General features: G+C 35.9%; 1 protein-coding gene across 2 annotated transcripts; it reads right to left on the bottom strand.

Annotated features, from left to right (window-relative positions):
- Nucleotides 1-199: 199 nt before the first annotated feature.
- LOC116776861 (paramyosin-like) lies at nt 200-16,535 on the bottom strand. 2 transcript variants are annotated; one of them, XM_061529111.1, is made up of 15 exons: nt 15,337-16,535; nt 10,842-10,993; nt 7,388-7,522; nt 6,978-7,120; nt 6,610-6,771; nt 6,102-6,338; nt 5,684-5,893; nt 5,381-5,558; nt 4,592-4,756; nt 4,049-4,174; nt 3,637-3,739; nt 2,017-2,148; nt 1,587-1,718; nt 1,166-1,281; nt 200-928 (listed from the first exon to the last, which is right to left on the bottom strand). In XM_061529111.1, the coding sequence occupies exons 1-15, from the start codon at nt 16,503-16,505 to the stop codon at nt 741-743; spliced, it is 3,348 nt and encodes a 1,115-aa protein (XP_061385095.1). In that variant the 5' UTR covers nt 16,506-16,535; the 3' UTR covers nt 200-740. The 2 variants fall into 2 exon arrangements, with proteins under 2 accessions (XP_061385095.1, XP_061385096.1); XM_061529112.1 differs by lacking the exons at nt 200-928; nt 1,166-1,281; nt 1,587-1,718; nt 2,017-2,148 and adding an exon at nt 2,229-2,778 and having other exon boundaries at nt 15,337-16,534.
- Between the last annotated feature and the right edge of the window lie 3,096 nt (nt 16,536-19,631).

The following is a 19,631-nucleotide window of genomic DNA, read 5'->3' on the forward strand; positions in this document are numbered from 1 at the left end:
TATATTATGACACATTTTTATTTGACTACTTTGGACAGTAAAGGCAATAAAATCATAAAAAACAAGTAACCAAGAGTTATATATGTATAACTCTTATTAAGTCGTTTTGTACGTATATTATGAACAATTTTTATTTTAATTAATTTTTTCTACCTTTTTAATGGATAAAAAAATATGAGGGAACAGAAAAATAAACATATATATTACAAAAGTGTATTAATAAAAGAAAATTAATATTTACATCAAATTTCACGAAATAAATACAACTTATTGTATATATAGTACGCTAATACTATAATTAGAAAATATTGCACGGCGACATTAATGGGCGTAGATTGAATTTACAGCAAACGAAAAGTATGATAGTTTACGATTTTTTTACTTTACATAGTTAACATAAATACTGAGCGTTTTATTGAAATCTATCTTAGTTTTCGTTTCTATGTTATTCAAACCGAGCGAGGGTACAAGAGATAAATACGACAGGTATAAGTAACAATGACATTACAAAAATATAAATTGGAAAATTCAAGATGGCGGCAAAGATATTGCTTCAAATACTCTTCTCTCTTCAGTAAAACGAATTTTGTGAATAATAAAGAGTAGGAAGCAGTTTTAGGAAATCAAATATGTTTTTGTCTGTTCTAGCTCAAATCTACTTTCATTCAGCCAACGTAGACAGAGAAGTGCAGTGTGTTTAATCTGTATGTAGTAAAAATAGTTTTTTTTTGTGTATTATGTTATTGTTGGGTTTTTTCTTCCAGTTGTTTTATTCTGACGGGTACTTGTACCGCGGGTAGGTCGACGCTCTTGGCCCGCCGGCGGCCATTTTGCACGTCCAAGCTGTTCCGACGCGCTTCCGGCGGAAGTGGTTGCAGTTCAGGAAGTGTCCGTTTCCTCGTCATTTCAGGTGTCTTAAGAGTTCCGCCTATAAAAAAAATGTCAAGCTAAATGTGAAATTAAAATATTGAAATAATATTATGAAAGTAATCAGTTGATTATAAAAATGCAAACTATTGTTCAAAAATGCAAAGGAGGTTGCCCTATTGGACAACCCAAATCAAATAAGTTATTTTTTTTCATACTGAACTATTAAGTGCCTTAAACGAACGCCACGAATTGGAACATCTGTACAAAAATATCTCTCCACATTTTCTGTCCTAACCTTTTCTCCTCGGAGCGTCCTGTGTCTCTTCACACCGACTTCTTCCGCCGGAACATAAAAAAGACTCGCATCCGTCAGCCCGGGTCCTGGCGCCCAGCGTGGGACCGGTGGGACCGCTGTTGGCAGGATGCGGTACATTATGACATTTTGGGTAAGGAAATGTCTGGATTGCATCAAGGATTAGAAGGTTGAAAAAAAAAGACACCAGCAAGAAAATTTTGAAATAAAACTTAGATCTCATTAAAGGAAAGTTTGCTAGTAGGCGAAAACATTAGCCCGGGAAATATGTTTCATAAACAAGGATGTTTTTGTTAAAACCGTTTTTACTTGTCCTTTGTTCTATATAATGAAGGTCAGTATTATTCGTCTCTTGGCTTTTTTTCTCGTCGTGTTTGTCCCCTGACTCCGTAAGGTCACTAACCTCTGTTCCATCAGCAGTTTCGTGAGCCTAGCGACCTCCGACTTCAGCTGCTGTATCTCCTTGTCTTTCGCACGAGCCTCCTGCTCCGAGACCCGCTCTCGGGACGCCAGACGAGTCCGCATGTCGTCAAAACTATGGAAAAATTCTTGTACTAGAATGTTGGGTGAATGAAAACTGTCTCTTTTACTGATTAATGTTGTTTCTTCACTAATTTAATGAAAAAAATTCAAAAACTAAGGTAATTTAAGTCACGCGGTGGTCTTTGGACGTATTTAATTAATATCGCTGGGTGTAAAGTTAAAAAAATCTATAATTTTAATGTAAATTATATTTAAAGTAAAGCTACCGTCAACTTTGCATTAAAAAGATGTTAAATTTATAAATTTCTTCATCAGTGTCTCCACCAATCGAACGGTCTCCATCTACTTACAGTTTTCTGAGACAGGCACACTTCCTCGTCAAGTGTTCTATCTGGTCTCTGGACTTCTTCTCCAATAACTTCATCTTCTCCGCGTCCTCGCCCCTCTTATCCCTCAACTCCTTCTCACGATCTAGCGCTTCTCTATGTTAGTTCCGGGGAAAAACCGATTAGGGGCTGTTCACACTTGTGTAGTGTACGTGTATATAGAGTAATAAAAAGCCTTTTGTGATTTACACATTTATTTGTTCTAGTAAAATATAAAAAATATAACTTACGTATGAAGCGTTACCTTGAGCGATGTTGTAAGTGTGTTATTTACAGATATGTATATATATATAATATGCATGTTTACGTGACGTAGTCCATTGGCAGTAACATTTCAAATAGAAACAACATTTCTATATAAAAGGATAATTTCCTAGTTTTATTATTATAACTTTGGCCCGTTGACCTTACGTTATTTGATTTGGTTCGTTAGTTGTCAATTTTAAGATATTAGCAAAGAGTAACTACGGAATTTACAGCATTGAAGTTAAAGACTAAATCTCAAGCCAGTATGAATTATTTTTGATATACACAAAACAAAAATATTTAATAGTAACTAAGAATTGCATTTTACATTAATATAACAGTAACTTAAAACAAAATCAACCTTTCCTATACTTTATATAATATATAAGAGCTAGAGAGAGAAGGAAGGTCGCTAGAGCGAGACGCAGCGAGCCGACGAGGACACACGCGCACGGGGCCGCCAGTGTCACCCATCCGCAACTGTCGATAAAACCTACGTATTGCACCTGCGTACTTTGATATTGACAGCTGTCAGTCCAACTGACGTTGACATCTGTCAGTGGACACACTGACATTGTTGACAGCTGTCATTCGGTAACTTTAATTAGAGAAAATGACCACCTATTTACTTTACCAGTGCCATGTAGTTTTTGGTTCAATTGTCATTTTGACATTTGTCATTTTTCGCGCTAAAATGATCATCTATATAATTTTTTTTACGCTATGGCTTACTCATACGTTTTAGATTCAGCCAATTAACTCATAACTGATCGGCGTAACTCTGTCACAGATTGACAAATTTATAATTTTTTTTTAAATTTTGTTTATAGTTGTTAATCGCGATTTATTTTTATAAATCTCAACAGAATTTTCAACTTCAATTGAAATGTGAATACCGCCTTTTGGACATTATGATTTGAGTGAGTTTGTATGAGTTTGTTAGAGGGCATGGGTTATGGGAGATAGGCTGTACATATCTGTCTCTGACATATGGCGTATAAATAATAATGGCAGTGTTATATATGACTATGTTTTATATAAATGTTTCTGAATGTAAGTGAGAGACAATGGATATATTTTATGCAATTAGCGCTGGAACGAATGAGTAATTTCGTCATGCATGTTGGTAGCCAAATTTTGTCCAAAAGACAATATTTTATTATTATTAGTTTAAGACACTCGTTGATTATTTTATTATAAAAAAAAACAACAGGAAATAAATTTCGCTACCAAATCCGTTTGATTATTTATTATATTAATTGATAAGTCGTGACATGCATTATAATATCATCTATGTAAACACTGTATGTGTTACTATTTTGTTTTGCTTAAACTAACCTCAATTCCTGTTCTGTGACGGCTAACGTTCGCCCACACGCTGCCGCTTTAAGAGACAGTTCTTCGTAGTCACTCATTTGTGATTGAAGACGAGATTTTAGTTCTGTCGGAATTTGATGGAATAATTAAGTTAGGTCTATGGTTTAGTCAGAAATCCTTTCTATCTTATTTGTTAAAAAAAAAATAAAAAATAAAAATTAGGTTGAGGTTTTAAAATACCCTTTTTCTGTATATATATATATAATTTAGTTATAGGAATTGTATCTCAAATTTGCGGAGGAAAGAATATTCTTGTCTATATATTAACATTCAAATAGTGATTAAGCAATCATGATTATTATTACATTATTGTAAATATACTCTGTGAGGGAGTCAGTCTGTCCTTGTTACAATCTTATTTAGCACTTTTTACCTGCTACTTCTTCCAACAGCTCTCTTTCTCTCTTTTCCCTCTCTTCTTCTCCCTCCTGCCTACACTCCATCTTCATTCGTTCGAGACACATTTCCTTGTCAGTCATGAAATGCTCCCATTGCTCATCTGTTACATTAAATTATAAAATATACAATATACGAATGAATGAAATAAATAAAACTCGCGAAAGTCTTACATCTCATTAGAATGTAGGTTTTTTTAATATTTTTTAATATATTACGTACGCGCAACATATTAAAAAATAATTGAACATCGCCGGGGCAACGACTTAGTGTGGATAAAATATCATATAACGAGTGACGCCGCTGACTCCGCGGAACACCGAGCCGTGTGAACCAGGAGATTCCTGATACCACACGAGCTATGGGATGGGATTGCTGTCCTGACATCGGCTATCATGTAGTCTTAGTATAGGTTGTGAGTTTTAATATGTACTTCTTATTATAATACACATATCAGTAAGTTTCGTAGTTCCGGTTGCCGCCCCATATAATTAATACGAAAATATCACATTATCCTCACCCATCTCGAGCCGATGTTTTTCCTTCAGTTTATTGAGTTGTTCCATCTTCTCCGCGACCAGGGTCTGTCTGGTCATCTGGAGTAAATTCTTCGCTTCTTCAGCGCTCGTCGCGGCTTGTTCCTCAACTTCTCTCAACTTCTCCGACCATTCTTCTATTAATTGAGCTGAAATTGGATATTAATTTTTTTTTACACTGAAGGAGTGATACAATATATTGCAAGGCTATTCACTTTACTGATATTCATATAAAATATATACTGGTATCAAAATACATGAATATTGGATTGAGACGAAACCTCTCATCATTCCATGGATGCACCGTGCGGGTGCCGGGTCCAATGACGCAGGGAGAGGAGCTACGACAGCGCCTGGGACTGAACCAGATGTAGGTTTAAGGGGCCCCTATCTAACGTTAAACGCTCACCGCCACCGTCCAAGCTCCTCTCTCCTAACCAAATTTGAAACGAACCTACTAGCGCTGCCTTCGACGCACGTTCTAAGAATGATTTATTTCGCGCGGTAGAAGTTTTTATCGAACTTATTCTTAGTGAGTTCGTTAGAAATATTATAACCGAAATATTTTATTTGGAACTTTGTAATGTTTTATATATTTTCTACAAGATTAAAACAAATTTCTATGTTTCGGTAATTCACGAGGTAACTTAAATTCTAATCACTTTATATAAGTAATGCTATTTCGAACTACAAACTACTCTCTATAAGTCTATATATTATCGCTGATGGGACTTTACTGTAAGATCATTTAAATCTTAGGCATGTATAATTACCCTTCTCTCTTTCGAATCTCTCGTTCATAGCTTCCACGTTATTGGCGTACGTGATGTCAGCTTTGTCCAGTAGATGCCGTAACTGCAGAATGTCCCAGTCGGCTTTGCTGTGAGCTTCAGCGATGGCGCTCTCGAACTGCGCCTCCTTAGACGCGAGCACCTCTTTGAGATTCTCGAACTGTTATATTGAGATAAAATATTCAAATTAAACTATACTTGTAAAATTATATTTATGTTAATAAATATTTATAATATTATAGGCACTTTAATTAAAAACATAAATAATCGGACAAATGTACTTACTCTAGTGTTAAGTTCCCTTAATTTCCTCTCTCCATTCCTCACATCTCTCTCAGCCTCCTCCCTAAGCTGCGCCAACGCGGCTCGAGTCCTTTCAGCGTGTGCTCGTTCTAGAGCAGCCCGAGCACTGGCGGCGCTCGCTAGAGCCTCCGCGTGCTCGTTTTTGAGGCTAGTAACTTTTTCCGTGTGCTGTTCTTCTAGACGGGCTATAGCCTTAAATTAAGTGTTTATTTTTTTGAGTAATTGAGTAACAAACACACATAAATATATTACACAGAGGAACTTAATTTTTTCTAAATCATAAAATACAATATACCATTCTAATTTAAACAAAAACTTAAAACTTTAGTTCGGCAATATTAATAATATATAATCTTTGTGATGTTTTAAGCGTAATTTAATCCCATAGAAAACAAATAACCTGCAAATGCAATTCCTCCTTCTCCTTCTGACTCCTCGCCTCTTTCTCCAGCAAGTCTTTGAGTCTGTGAACCTCGAGTTTGAGCTCCTCCTCCCTGGTTTCAACCTTCTGGAGCTGCAGCGCCAGCGACTGGACGGACCTCTGCTGTTCGGACGCTAAACCCCTCAACTGCTGCAGCTCAGCCATATGGGAAGGAGTGGGAGGAGAAGATTTCAGTTTTTCCACAGTTTCCGACAACTGCAAAGAAAACATATAAAATAATACAGTCATACAGCGATATCCGAAGTAGACATCAGTTAAATGGCATTCAAGGACCTGGTGTGACACAATATGGGTATCAGAAAAAGGAGCCTAACTCGCAAAAAGACAAATTTATATTTCTAATAACATAATTCTTAATATTTTTCTAAATATTCGTTCTTTGATCGATCCTTTTATTTTATCCAAAGTTTAATACGCCTTATCTTGCTATATTTTTTAATATTTGTCAAAACTCCACAGTTACAACCTCTTTCTTTTCCTTCTCCACGTCCCTCGCCCTCTTCTCTAGCTCCCTCATCTTCCACTCACAGTCTGCTAGTATCCGCTCCGCTCTAGCCGCAGCTTGGGACCGTGCCGCCTCGTGTGCTGATCGCCATTTCGCTGTATTCGCTTCCGCAGCTTCTAAGGCCTGTGTAAAATCACAATATTGCCGGAAATATATATATATCATTTTATTAAAATTCGTCCTCACGAGCTGGTGCTGAACCTACTAATACCACTTCAATGTTAAAAATATCCTCACAGGGAATGTAATTGGTAACACGATGCCTCTTAACTAATATTCAGTTGTTATTTTTGTATACAAACACAGTAAACCTAAAATATTTCCCTTACGTCTTTAGCATTTTGCTCTTGTAAAAGTTTCTCTTGTTCCAGGCGTTGTTTTTCTTCTTCTAGCTTTCTCACACGCTCCTCCAGCTGTAAACGTCTGGCATGAGCTTCGTCCAGTTCCAAACGCAGCTGGCGGACCGCTTCCTCTGGAATTATTTTCAAATCAAACCTTGAATCAAACGAGCTCTTGAAGATAACTTACATCAAACATAGCACATTCACTAATCTTTGATTGCATTGGAGTTAGCACTGGCTTGAAAACTATTATTTTGGTGGAAATCCTCTAAAAATTAAAGACTATTTCCCATTAAATTAAAAACCCTATTTTCTCCTCTGGCAACATTAATATCTTGTGAACCATCAACACGTCTGTCTCTACTGTGGGACATTCTTTAGGAAGTTCTGCCACTCACCGATCTTCTGCTGCATCTCATCCGCCAGCTCCGCCGTGCATCTCCTGGCGGCCACCAGGTCCTCCTCTATCGAGCGGCTCCTCTGGCGGACCAGCTCGCACTCTTTGTACGCTGATGCTATATCGCATTTTAGTTCTGGAATAAAATGTGATGTGGACATAAGCTTACCAAAAAAATTTGATAATATATATATATATATATATTATCAAATATATATATATATACACACACATACACACACACACACATATATATATATATATATATATATATATATGTGTATATATATATATATATATGTGTGTGTGTGTGTGTAAAATGTATGCGCTGTAAAATTGATGATATCTCAAATACGATAATTAATATATTAGTTGATTTTTTTGGAGTTTCTAAACTCGTGTTTTCTTATACTATTCATATCATAATGAAAATATAACTTCACTCGCTCTCGAATTTATCGCCAAAATAAAAAATAAACATTATCTTGCAACCAGAGCGACATGGCCAACACTGTTAGTAAGGTAGAAAACAAATAATCGTGTTATTTATAATATTTTATACCATATTTGTGAGAGCTTATCTTATTCTGATATTCAACCTACATCACGGCAAAGTTTCGTGAAAATCCGTTCAGCGCTTGTTGTTTTATTCGGTTACAAACACGCGGAGTAAACAGAGGAACTACGTGTAAGTGTATTTCAGGCACTATCTCTCATTAGTGTGTCACCGGCGGGTCTCACTCGCTTCTATATATAATGCCTTTGTTCGTCAGCACTGGGTCTATTTCCATCCGTTCAAGGTGATGCATCGTGGAGTTTCTTATACGCGTTTTAACTAGAATCTGCTTCCAGAATCCTCTAGAATTTACCGAAATGTACCGAAAATCAACAAAACGATTGTTCGGAAATGATTTATTGTGTTTTTGAGATATTGCAGTTTCCTTTAAAAGAAACGTATAGGATACAACGAACTCTCCTTACAGAGAAATGAGTACATACTATTTATACGGTTTTTTGCTGTAAATATAATATAGTTACGCGGATTCAATGCCAGAGGAACGTGTACGAATCTATGTATACGATAAACGACGTAGTTAAAACGTAGTTGCTATCATTAAAAACGTGTATAATTTTAAATTTGATGTAGATAATAATTATTTTAAAATATTAAATGAAAAAAAAACATCATTTTTTTATTACAATTACCACGAGTGTCACAACCTGACTAAATACAGCAAGTATCCCGTTTTCTATTCATAAATCTTCTCACGTGATATTATATATTTTTTAAATAAAGGACACGATACTATCCGTGTTTGTGTGTGTGAACTGGTAGTAAGCAAAGTTGCAATGTTTGTGATATTGGCGTCACACGAGCCATTAACTTGAGATCCTAAACGTTACTTGTTTATATATTAGTTAATTATCTCACACATTCATTATTACCATGCATAGTGTTTACAGCTTCCGATCTATATAAATACGTGAAATTTCATCTCGTTTGCATCAAATTTTGGAAACTCGCCAGTACATATAAATCTTGGATGTCGTTAGGAAAATTGAACCTTGTGTGCACGTTTTAAGGTTGGTTATACGGTAATTGTTGAATGCTTTGTGATTTCAATGTTTTGATTAAAAATATGTCTCGGGATTGTTGACCTTCGGCGAGTTTCCTGTATTTATAAATCGAGTGACCCAAAGTAAACAAAGCGTTTTTCGTCAGAATCATATTTTCGATTCAATATTCTTTTAATTTTCCAGTTTGTGTATGACTTTGTTGATGTGTAGTTTTTTAAGAGTTCTTAGTATTGGTACGAATCATTATTACAAACTGATTAATCTATAGTCTTTAATACATTAGTTGCGTTTGGCAAACTTAGGGTTACGTCATTTTGTAACTAGACACTTCAGAGTTGATAGTTTTCTAAAATTTATCATCGACACTACATACGAGGCGTTTCACGTTCCTCATTCAATAGTATTCAATACTATAGTGTGAGAATACGTGACTGAAAAAACTGTTGACGCGACGTATTCAGATGCAAACTTAGGGTAAGCATAAAGTTATGAAATATGAAAAAAATATTATCTAAAATTGAAAATTTGAAAAATATATAAAGTTATAGTAACGTCCTGTAATTTTACTTTAGGGATATTTTAGTTTTATTTCCATCCTTAACAAAAACAAAGCACCTACTTTAATATGCATTAAAGGAATTGGAAGATTTTTAATAGGTCTAGGTTACATATACGTTTCACAGATAATGTTAATAAATAAACATCACCAGGATCACGATATTCCGCCATAATTGATTGATCTCTTCACGTTCGTTACTGTAACATAAACGTCGCCGTGTGACGTTCAGTGACACGCACACTGACGAGTGTTCACGGATTGATGTATTATATGTGTGTGTGTGTGTGTGTGTGTGTGTGTGATGTATAACACACATGTATTATTTATATATTTTCTATAAAAACTATCTTAAAACGCTTCTTCTTTATATAAACTTTGATTGAATTAAATCCCACGTACATGCGCGTGCGCAGTTCCTGTTCAGACGTACGCAGTGTTCAATTCATCTGCTGATTTTATTATAGTATATGTATATACGATATACATACTACTTTGTGGCCGCAACTTCGTCTGTGTGAATATCAGTTGTGTTAAAACAATACGTTTAGAAACCGACGTTACGGTTTTTCGTTTTAAATAACTCAGACACCAACTGCAGCGCCATCTGCCATGGGCCTAACGTGACATACACGCGTACAGCTCAATTATATGTATATCGGCGCTATCAGCATTAATGACGGATGCAACATGAAAATAAGTTGAGGCTGTCATCTGTTATTATAAAAACTTATTCGTAGTCATAATTATTGTCATAAGAAAAAACGAAATCAAAGACTAGTTTGAACGAGAATAGAACTATGTTTGAATTCTGGTGTAAATACGACGTCGGGACGCAGAACGGCAGGGTTCAAGGAGTGCGGACCATTGAAGAATGCGACTATGGAGAATCTTCGAGAAATACAAGAACATTTAGAAGAATTGATGTTTCATTTTAAAATATCATGGAACGTGCTAGAAGAAGTGACATTACTGACGTCAGCGAGGCTGGCGTCTCTCTCTGTTTAAACAATGAAAAATATATATTTAACGAACACACATTTCATTTAAACCGAACCTTCAAATTCCCGAACGCACCCGAAGTGACGTCACAGCGATGACATTTGTTTTGTTCACTTTTACGCGGGAAAATATTTGTCGACGCGATTTGTTTGTGTCTTTGTAAATTGAATTTAAGTCATTTAAGGTGTTTTGGTTTAAGATAATAATTCGTTTGTTCTAGTTAATGTTTGATTTGTTATTTAAAAGTACTGGCCTTGTAAGGCAAATATAATTTTAATGATTTTGTTAGAATCCCATCTATATACATGTATATACTTACGATGTATTTCTTTTTCTTTCTCTTCAATTTCTTTCCTGTATGTAACTATCAATTCCCTGGCGTGTTCAGCTTCAGTGCACCTCTTGTCCGCCAGCTCGGTTAAAGCGGTCACCTGGGATTGGAACTGTGTCTCCTGGTTGACGAGGCTCTTCCTGGAAAATTGGTGAGATATGAAGATGTTTCGAGAATAAGGACCTATATTGTATGTTTACAAACATCACGAAATAACATTATTTCGAACTCAAGCCAAATCACTTTTTTTATGTATAAAAAATATCTTATGACGTATTTTATTTAAGAGAATCACGAATATCGTGTTTTAAACAAAATGTGTGGTAACGTTTTTATAAATTGATATGCGTGTGAGAAATTAATAGAAACGAAGTAATCGGTAAGTACATTAATATATTAAATAGAGTATTTTTATTCTGTACAAATAATAAGTAGGTTTTGGTTATTATATTCATGAATCATATATTATTATATTTTATCTAAACACTATATTTATATATCAAATATGCCAATTAAAATATCTAAATGTATTTGAAAATCGGGTCACTCGACCGACGTCCGCGCCAAGCGGTCCAGTACGAAATAGTGTTCCGTTAAGTAATAAAGATATTATAATTGTTTTAAAAATAAGGAAAAAACAAATATAAATTGTAGATTTATTATAGAATACCCGAATTAATATCTATATATATTTTTTTTGTCGAATTTAAATCTATGAGTTTTTTCTTAAATTTAATTATTATCAAAAATAAACGTAAATAAAATGTTATTACTATAACTTAAACATTGTATGTTTTAATTTATTTAACACAAGGAGCAATATTTCGCGAGATATTCCATAACAGACGGACATACGTCTGGTTTATCTTGATGAGAAAAAACCTCTCATCATTCCGTGGATCCCGTGCGGGTGGTCCATTGCAGGGAGAGGAGCTTCAACAGCGCCTGGGACTAAAGCTTTTAGCTATAATTTATTACAATTAACTACATAAGTTTGTTGTTTTGTTTAAAATATATTTTAATAGAAACGGTTTCATATTATTTGAGTTCGGGCGTCCTGTTGTTTCCGCTTGGCTTCCAGCCGAGATGTTGTTTTATGCGCGTGTTCGCTGCACCTCAAGACTTACCGTTGTTGATAAAGGAACATCACGTTCGTATACATTTGTGCTATTAAAAACTATTACTTGCAACTAATTGATTGCAGTAACTTATATATGAGATATTTCCACCGATACATTGACCCAACACGGTATCTGGAACCAAGTCGTGGAGACTGAAATCTGGTAGGAATATACCCACAGCCGAGCAGAGGTCAGATGAGAACGGATTTTATTAAATTCCACGCACAAGAGGTTGCGGGGGTGACAATCATCATCATCATCAGCCTATCGGAGCTCACTGCTGAGCGAAGGCCTCTTCTCACATTGAGAAGGTTAGAGCATTAATCACCACGCCTTCCCAAGTTGGGTTGGCGATTTCAATCTTATAATTTGAATATAAGACCAGGTTTCCTCACGATGTTCTCCTTCACCGTCCGTCAGTGGTGTCTGAATACTCTTAGAAAGTACGTATGACTTGGAAGAGATCACATTGGTACTCGCCAGGTTTCGATCCCGCGCCCTCACGTGTGAGAGGCGGGCCTTTAACCTCCAGGCCACTACGACTTCGGCCAATATATAATATTTATATGTTAAGTATTCCTCATCTATCAAGGAGCTAGTTGTACCTCATACTAGAATTATCAAAATAACATATAATACAATGAGGTGATGTTGAAAGTCCGATCACTTCATTGGTTAGACAAAATTATGAATGTTTACTATCAGTGACATCGATGGACTCAATACGGTCTGTTTTTCGTTTACACATACCTGTATCGTTACAAGTTTTCAAAGTTATACAGCAGATGGCGCTTTCAAAGTTAACTTCCATGTTTACGTTGATTTATAGTCGAAAAAACTGAAAACCGTACGTGTTTAAGTATGATGATGTTACACGTGGTAAGGAATAGTCAGGATTATTTTTGGCTTTTATCGATTTTATAAAAAAAATAGCTCAGAGGAGGTCTGCGATAATATTTTTCTTTCGTTTTAGTTTAACATATTCTTTTGGACATATTTTTTTAACATAACTATCGGTCGGAAATATAACGTAATTTAAAAAGTATGCGAAAAGTAAAAATCAACATAGATCGGTTTGTTGAAAACGTATTTTTATGTTAAAATGTTATAATTATAAATTTAAGGGAAAGGTTTAACATTAAAATTATGAATAGCAACAATTGAGTATGCTTAGTCCGAGTTTCCACCGTCGCTACATACGGACTACGGATCGTTAGCAGTTATTTATTCATACTGTCTTAAAGACGTGTAAATCTTCGTACGTAGCTGATGAAGACTGGTGGTAAATAACGTTTCTCCAGCCTGAGATATTTCGGAGGTAATTATGAATCTAGATTCCAGATGCTAAATGCTAATAAAAACGAATGACGTACGTTAAATTCCCCCTAACTGAGTAACGGCATGATATTTGGCAAGACGTTAAATTTGCGTTATTTTATGAGATATTAATTAATTTTTGCTGTAATATAAATTCTTGCCTTCTATAGTCTGTGCTCACATACTGAAACATTGCTTAGTCTATGTCAACTCACTAATCTATTCTCTTTGCCATCACTAGCATAAGAAAGTGCTCCGTAATTTTTTCCTTTAAATAAAAATATGTATTGTCCTTGTTAAACCAAGTTATTTTATTTAATAAACAATTATTTTGTTTACGAAGGCCAGAACAAAGTTTTCGAAGTGCAACCTCTTATGCGACTTCCAACACGGTTGCGTTAAAAGTTTTACGCTGAGAGATAAAGATACACAAATGTTGAAAGCAGGAGAGAGAGAGTGAGTTTGAGATTCCAAGCGCACGCGCATGGTATTCTCGATATGCAGCGAAGTGAACAGCGTGAGCGCGGTGAGGTCAGCTGGAACACGAACTCGCTGCTCTGTGTTAATTTATTCATCATCATCATCAGCCTATCAGAGCCTGCTGAGCAAAGGCCTCCTCCCACATGGAGAAGGCCAGAGCATTAATCACCACGCTCGCTCAAAGCGAGTTGGCGATTTCAATCTTATAATTTGAAATTATAAGACCAGGTTTCGAACCCGCGCGCTCACGTCTTCATAGCACTCATCATTTTTTAGTAGGGCCTGATTTTATTTTCAAATTTAGCGGATGATAATTGTCTACTATGACCAAGTTTCGCTTCTTCCTCGCGGAAGGACTCAGCGGACTCTATTATTCTATATCAAAACGAGCGACCTGTCTTGGTGACACTCGTCTCGTCTGGTGATCACGGTTGCTGTAAAGGAACTAACCGTGCGATCATGTCCATATAAAATAACCTATATATATATATAGGTACGGTCGCTTGCAATTAATAAGAATAGATTGATAAACGGGAACTTATATTCAATAGGTTACCCGAAGACAATTCAGTACCCTTAGCACGTGTTACCGAACGGGATACACACAGTTTAAGAGTATTATTTCATTAATTTTCATACACTGTAGTATTTAATTAGTTAACGAAGTATTCATATTAAAATTGTAAATTTAATAGCATCCTCGTACTTATAAGATCTGAGTCCGTCTGAGGTATCAGAATAACTCCTAGCTGAACAATTAAAATGTTGAGATCAGATATAATTGTAGGAAATTTTAACGTTTTCTCACACCAGTACCTTTCGATTTTGGACTTTGTCTCGTAATAGAACTATTATTCACAAGAAATCCAATCTAAATCATTACAGCAGTTTCGTGAATTAATAACTTTTTTTTGTGATGTTAAGAAAAATTCTAGTAAGCAATAATGTGAGTATTTCGTTTGACGAAAACAAACAAACAAACACACAAATACATACACATAAATATATATATATATATAGTAATTTATTTCATATTGTTAGCGAACATAATATAGAAATTACCTGTAAGAATCTACAAATGGCCTAAAATTGTTTACAACAGTATTTTACCGATTTCAAATATGTGAGTTCTGTTATTCGCTCCATATAAACGATTGTTTGTTCCCAAAAATCTCAAGAATGCATTAACATAAAATGTTTTTTATTTGAAGTCGTTTTTACTACTTCTATCAAATGTACGTTAGCTATGACGATATGTTTAAATTACAAATTAATATTGGAGAGGTTATTTACGTGTATGTTTATCTGTGACATGAAAGCTATTGACTGAATCCTTAATGCTTTTCCTAGATTTTTATATAACACTGATTTTTCAGATCAAATAACCTGTCTCTGTCATATATTAGATTAACCTAGGTTCTATAAGAATCCATTCAGCAGCGTCTAAATTAAATTATTAATGTCCCTGAAGGCTGTTTCCATTTTGATTGTAATCTGTATTTTAATAGTCAAATTTTAAGATAAGCTTAGTTTTAATTAATTCAGTATTTATAGGTACTACTTACGCGTTATCCTCGTCTCCCACTGCCTCTCCTTCGCTCTCCTCTTCTATGATCTCATCGGACTGGCTCTCATCACTCTCATCACTCTCATCACAGATGCTCTTAACATTAGTCTCATCACCTGACTCCTTATCACACTCAAGGAAGCCACTGTCACTGTTATCACCGCTTATTCTTCTCAAATCATCAACGGAGTCCACTTTCACGTTTATGACTGTTGTGTTGTCGTTGCTGGTCACCACGTACCCTCCCAGCAGCTCATCGTTGTCTGGAATGTCATCCAGATAATCAGCTTCCTCCGAAGTGAGAGACTCGAACGAGGAATCCTCCCCATCATCCGTCTGCTGCTCTCCATCATCAAATATAATGTGTTTTCTGAAGGTCACGCGTTTCTTTCCGTTGTCGGAGCGATCGTCGTCTGAACAGCCCTCCGTGTCTGAACGCGGAGGCTTCAGATTGGATTTCCTGGTCGCTGGAGATTCCGGTGTATCCGGCTCGACCTTATCGTCTTGGGGCGGCTGCAGCAGCTTCTCCAGCTCGTCCTTGAGATCATTTTTGTACGAATCTACACCACTGTTCTGCACAGCTTGGTCAACCGGTTCGTTCCGTCCAAGCTGCCTGCTGTCGGAGGTGCCCATTTGTTTATTGTTTATCTCGTCAATGGTGCAGTCGATGCTCTTAGCAATCTCCCGCAGCAGCGCCTCAGCATGTTTCTTCTCATCCAGCTCGTCGTTGGAGACGTACACCAGCGACACGTGCTGCTGTTTTGGATCCGGCTTAGCGTATTTCTGCAATACGAGCGCTTTAACAAACTCTGCCTGATCATCTGACGGCTCTGTGTCGTCTCGGATATTTTTGGCTGGCGTAGGCGTTGCGTCAGTGGCTCGCTCGCCCTGTTTGCAGCTAGCGCTCTCGGCTTTAAACGAATCACGTTTCCTTTTGTTCCTCTTACGTTTGCCGGCCATTATTTGCAGTAAGGCTCCGACGCCTGACCTCTGGTTGTAGTCTGTCTGAGGTATGAGCAGGTTCACTACATCCTTCCTAAGGGTTCCTGTTCTGCTGATTACATCATGATCGTCTCGCGTGTTCTCGTCTACTGATGACAAACTCGTGCGTCTCCGCGAGCACTCGGGCGAGGCCTTGCCGCCTTTCCGTTTGAAAAAATTAAACATGGCTGACGGATACGTTCGGAAATCTCATCGCGGTCGCATCTGGAGTGAAATAAATACTATTTGCGTTTAGTTAAGCGTATTTAACTGTGACGGATTGTTGATAAGATTGGTATTACTTGTAATTTAACGTACTTACTATTGTGAATATAAAATTATTTGTTTATTTATCCCGGTATATAACGTTTATAGCTACGGGATCAAAGGATCGTGGTTTGGGGAGATCCGCCTTATAGCTGCGGTTGATAGAGATCGCTAGTAAAATATGAAAACAAAAAAAGGAGAGAGAATAATTAAATTTCTAGTACATACTTTGGATAGATTATTTTTTTTTTAATACAAAAGATTTCTTGGAATTATATCCGCTTTTTTTTCGAAGACGTTTATTTTTTATATATTTGTAAAATGAATACTTCCTCTATAAATAATCGTATAATCCTATTAGTGTTATATATATAAATACTTCTTGAAATTATAAAATTTGTTAAGTTCTATCAAAATCCACTTAGTAATTTTCGTCTTACATAAAAATATACATATGTACATACTACCTCATGTGTACAATGCATTATATTTTATTTAGAGTAACGTATACGTAGAGTTAATAGATAAATATTTTAATCAAAGACAATCAATTAATAATTCTCTTGAAACATCTCTTCAAATAACTTATTACATTGAGACAGTTTAGATTGTTTATGAGAAAATTGCACAGATACAAACATACATTGAATCAGGTGACACAGAACGCCCCAAAGCAATTTGCATGCTATGCATGCATTACGTCACTCAATACTCGGTTACTTGATTACTAATGAAACTAATATTTTTCGATTACTACGCGTATTTTATTATTTTAAAAAACTACATACTCCCGACGTTTCGGTTACTTTTCAGCGACCGTGATCACGGGAGAGATGTGTACGTCTGTCAGTTGCTCCTGTTATTTATCATGTAGTTAGTTAATTTTATAATCGCGTAACTTACTCTCAGTTTGCGATAGTTTTAAAGAACGTACCATAGTTACTTATTTGAGTAATTATATATATATATATATATATATGAGTTATTAATATTGTACTGTGAGACGCCCTAGCTCCTGTGGCCCGCACTTGACCAACTTCTATAAATACTTGACTTGTTCTCGTGATTTTGTATCATCTGCTATTTCTAGTGACGTGCATACTAATGTATTTATCGATGCTTTCTAATCGATACATCCCGCAAATATCTCGCAGCGGAAAAAACAAGTTAGATATTGTATTTTAAATATCGTTTAAAATGCACATGGAATACGTTATAGCGATTTATTTTCATAATTTTTTTATTTGAATTAAAGATATATATTTTTTTAATTAAGTTTTCTTTTTCTATTATAGTTGGGTATATTTTATTGTCTTTGATTTTGCGTCATGAATGCAAACATGAAAAAATAATGACGTATTTTTAGAATCAATCGATTTGATTCAAGAATTCAATGGTCGTAAAAAAATAGGGCATATACAGATATACATATTGTATACACATAACTTAACACGGACAGTTTGCCGTATTTCATTCATAGAACTTGTAGTAATAGTAGCAATGAATATCAGAGGCTCCCAAAATTATTTCGTCTCCCGCCCACTTGGAGAATAAATTATTTATCAGCGCCCCCGTTTCTTCACCCACTGTAAGCCATTATAACGTATCCCAGCTAAAAAACATTATAAATCATCCCCGGGCTCTATACAATGCTCCCATTTTTTTCTGGGTCTCTTACTTCCTTTAGGCCTGCAGCGTCCACAAGATGGCGCTGTCGCCTACATTGCGAAACGCTGATCTGGGTGTATAAAACAAACAGCTTACGACTATACGTTCAGTTCGGCGTACAGAACTTGTAGTAAGGCCAGATAAATATATTTTATTTACACATACAGAATAGATTGAAAGTACGCGTGATCGAAAGTGATAAAAATATAATTTGGCAATGTTTATTAATGCGTAAGATTGACGACGGATTTATTATCTTAATTTTGTATAGGCCTTGTGTTGATGATGCTGAGGTCGTTGCATATCGAGTATATATAAACTAGCTGTGACCGTGACTTCGTCTGTGATGAATTTTTAATGATTATATAGAAAATTTTTTTAAAATAAAAATATCCTATGTTATTCTTGATTCTAATCGTTGTGACCTGGAGGTTAAAGGCCCGCCTCTCACACGTGAGGGCGCGGGTTCGAAACCTGGCAAGTACCAATGTGATCTTTTCCGAGTCATAAGTACTTTCTAAGAGTATTTAGACACGTCTGACAGACGGTCAAGGAAAACATCGTGAGGAAACCTGGACTTATAATTTCAAATTATAAGATTAAAATCGCCAACCCGTCTTGAGCGAGCGTGTTGATTAATGCTCTGACCTTCTCCATGTGAGAAGAGGCTTTTGCTCAGCAGTGGGCTCCGATAGGCTGATGATGATGATGATGATTCTTGATTACGTCAGCTCTCTAACAATGATAGTGCCGACAAAATCGATATAGGGGTTTCTTATATTGACAGGAACAAACGGACAGACGTACTAACATAAGAACAAAAATATTACGTAAGTTTTTAGTAAAAAGAGGTTAAATTTACACTGTCTCCGAGGCCTATCGCTGTGTTCGTCTCACAGAACTACCGTATATAATACAGTCATATAAGTGATATTTATTACACTCGGATCTTCTATATAACTAATATATAGAGATATCTTAATTTAATATAAAGTTACTACAGTTTAGACTAACAACAATTTTCAAGTACCACGTGTTCAGGGACGTATTTTTTTTGATATACAATAGCTTTGTCAATACACAACGCGGCCGGAGTAGCGTGCATCGGCTAGTTCATATTAATAAAATTTCAATAGTTATGAAGTTAATTTTAATTGCAATTGATCGCTTTGTTTTCATTCTGTCTGAGAGTTGCTTGTTAGGAATTTTTGTTCGTTTTTGGCTATTTATAGTCGTGACTGACCGCTGTACATCCAAATGCGTTGCGCCGGGATTGATGTATTAGTAAACATCGATGCTTTCTTGAGGGCTATTGATTGATTATCATCTGAATATCTCCAAAATTAAGACGATATTTTATATTTACATTATTTTCTT

The sequence above is a fragment of the Danaus plexippus genome, assembly GCF_018135715.1.
Source record: "Danaus plexippus chromosome 29 unlocalized genomic scaffold, MEX_DaPlex mxdp_36, whole genome shotgun sequence".
NCBI classification, from domain to species: domain Eukaryota; kingdom Metazoa; phylum Arthropoda; class Insecta; order Lepidoptera; family Nymphalidae; genus Danaus; species Danaus plexippus.

What these genes read in the sequence shown, in the direction of transcription:
- LOC116776861 (XM_061529111.1), bottom strand. Translation starts at nt 16,505, where the DNA reads ATGTTTAATTTTTTCAAACGGAAAGGCGGCAAGGCCTCGCCCGAGTGC. An exon ending in TGGAGAAGGAAAAGAAAGAG is followed by an intron (nt 6,339 to 6,609) that starts GTTGTAACTGTG and finishes TTTTCTTTGCAG; the next exon opens with TTGTCGGAAACTGTGGAAAA. An exon ending in TGTGCCTGTCTCAGAAAACT is followed by an intron (nt 1,719 to 2,016) that starts GTAAGTAGATGG and finishes ATTTTTCCATAG; the next exon opens with TTTTGACGACATGCGGACTC.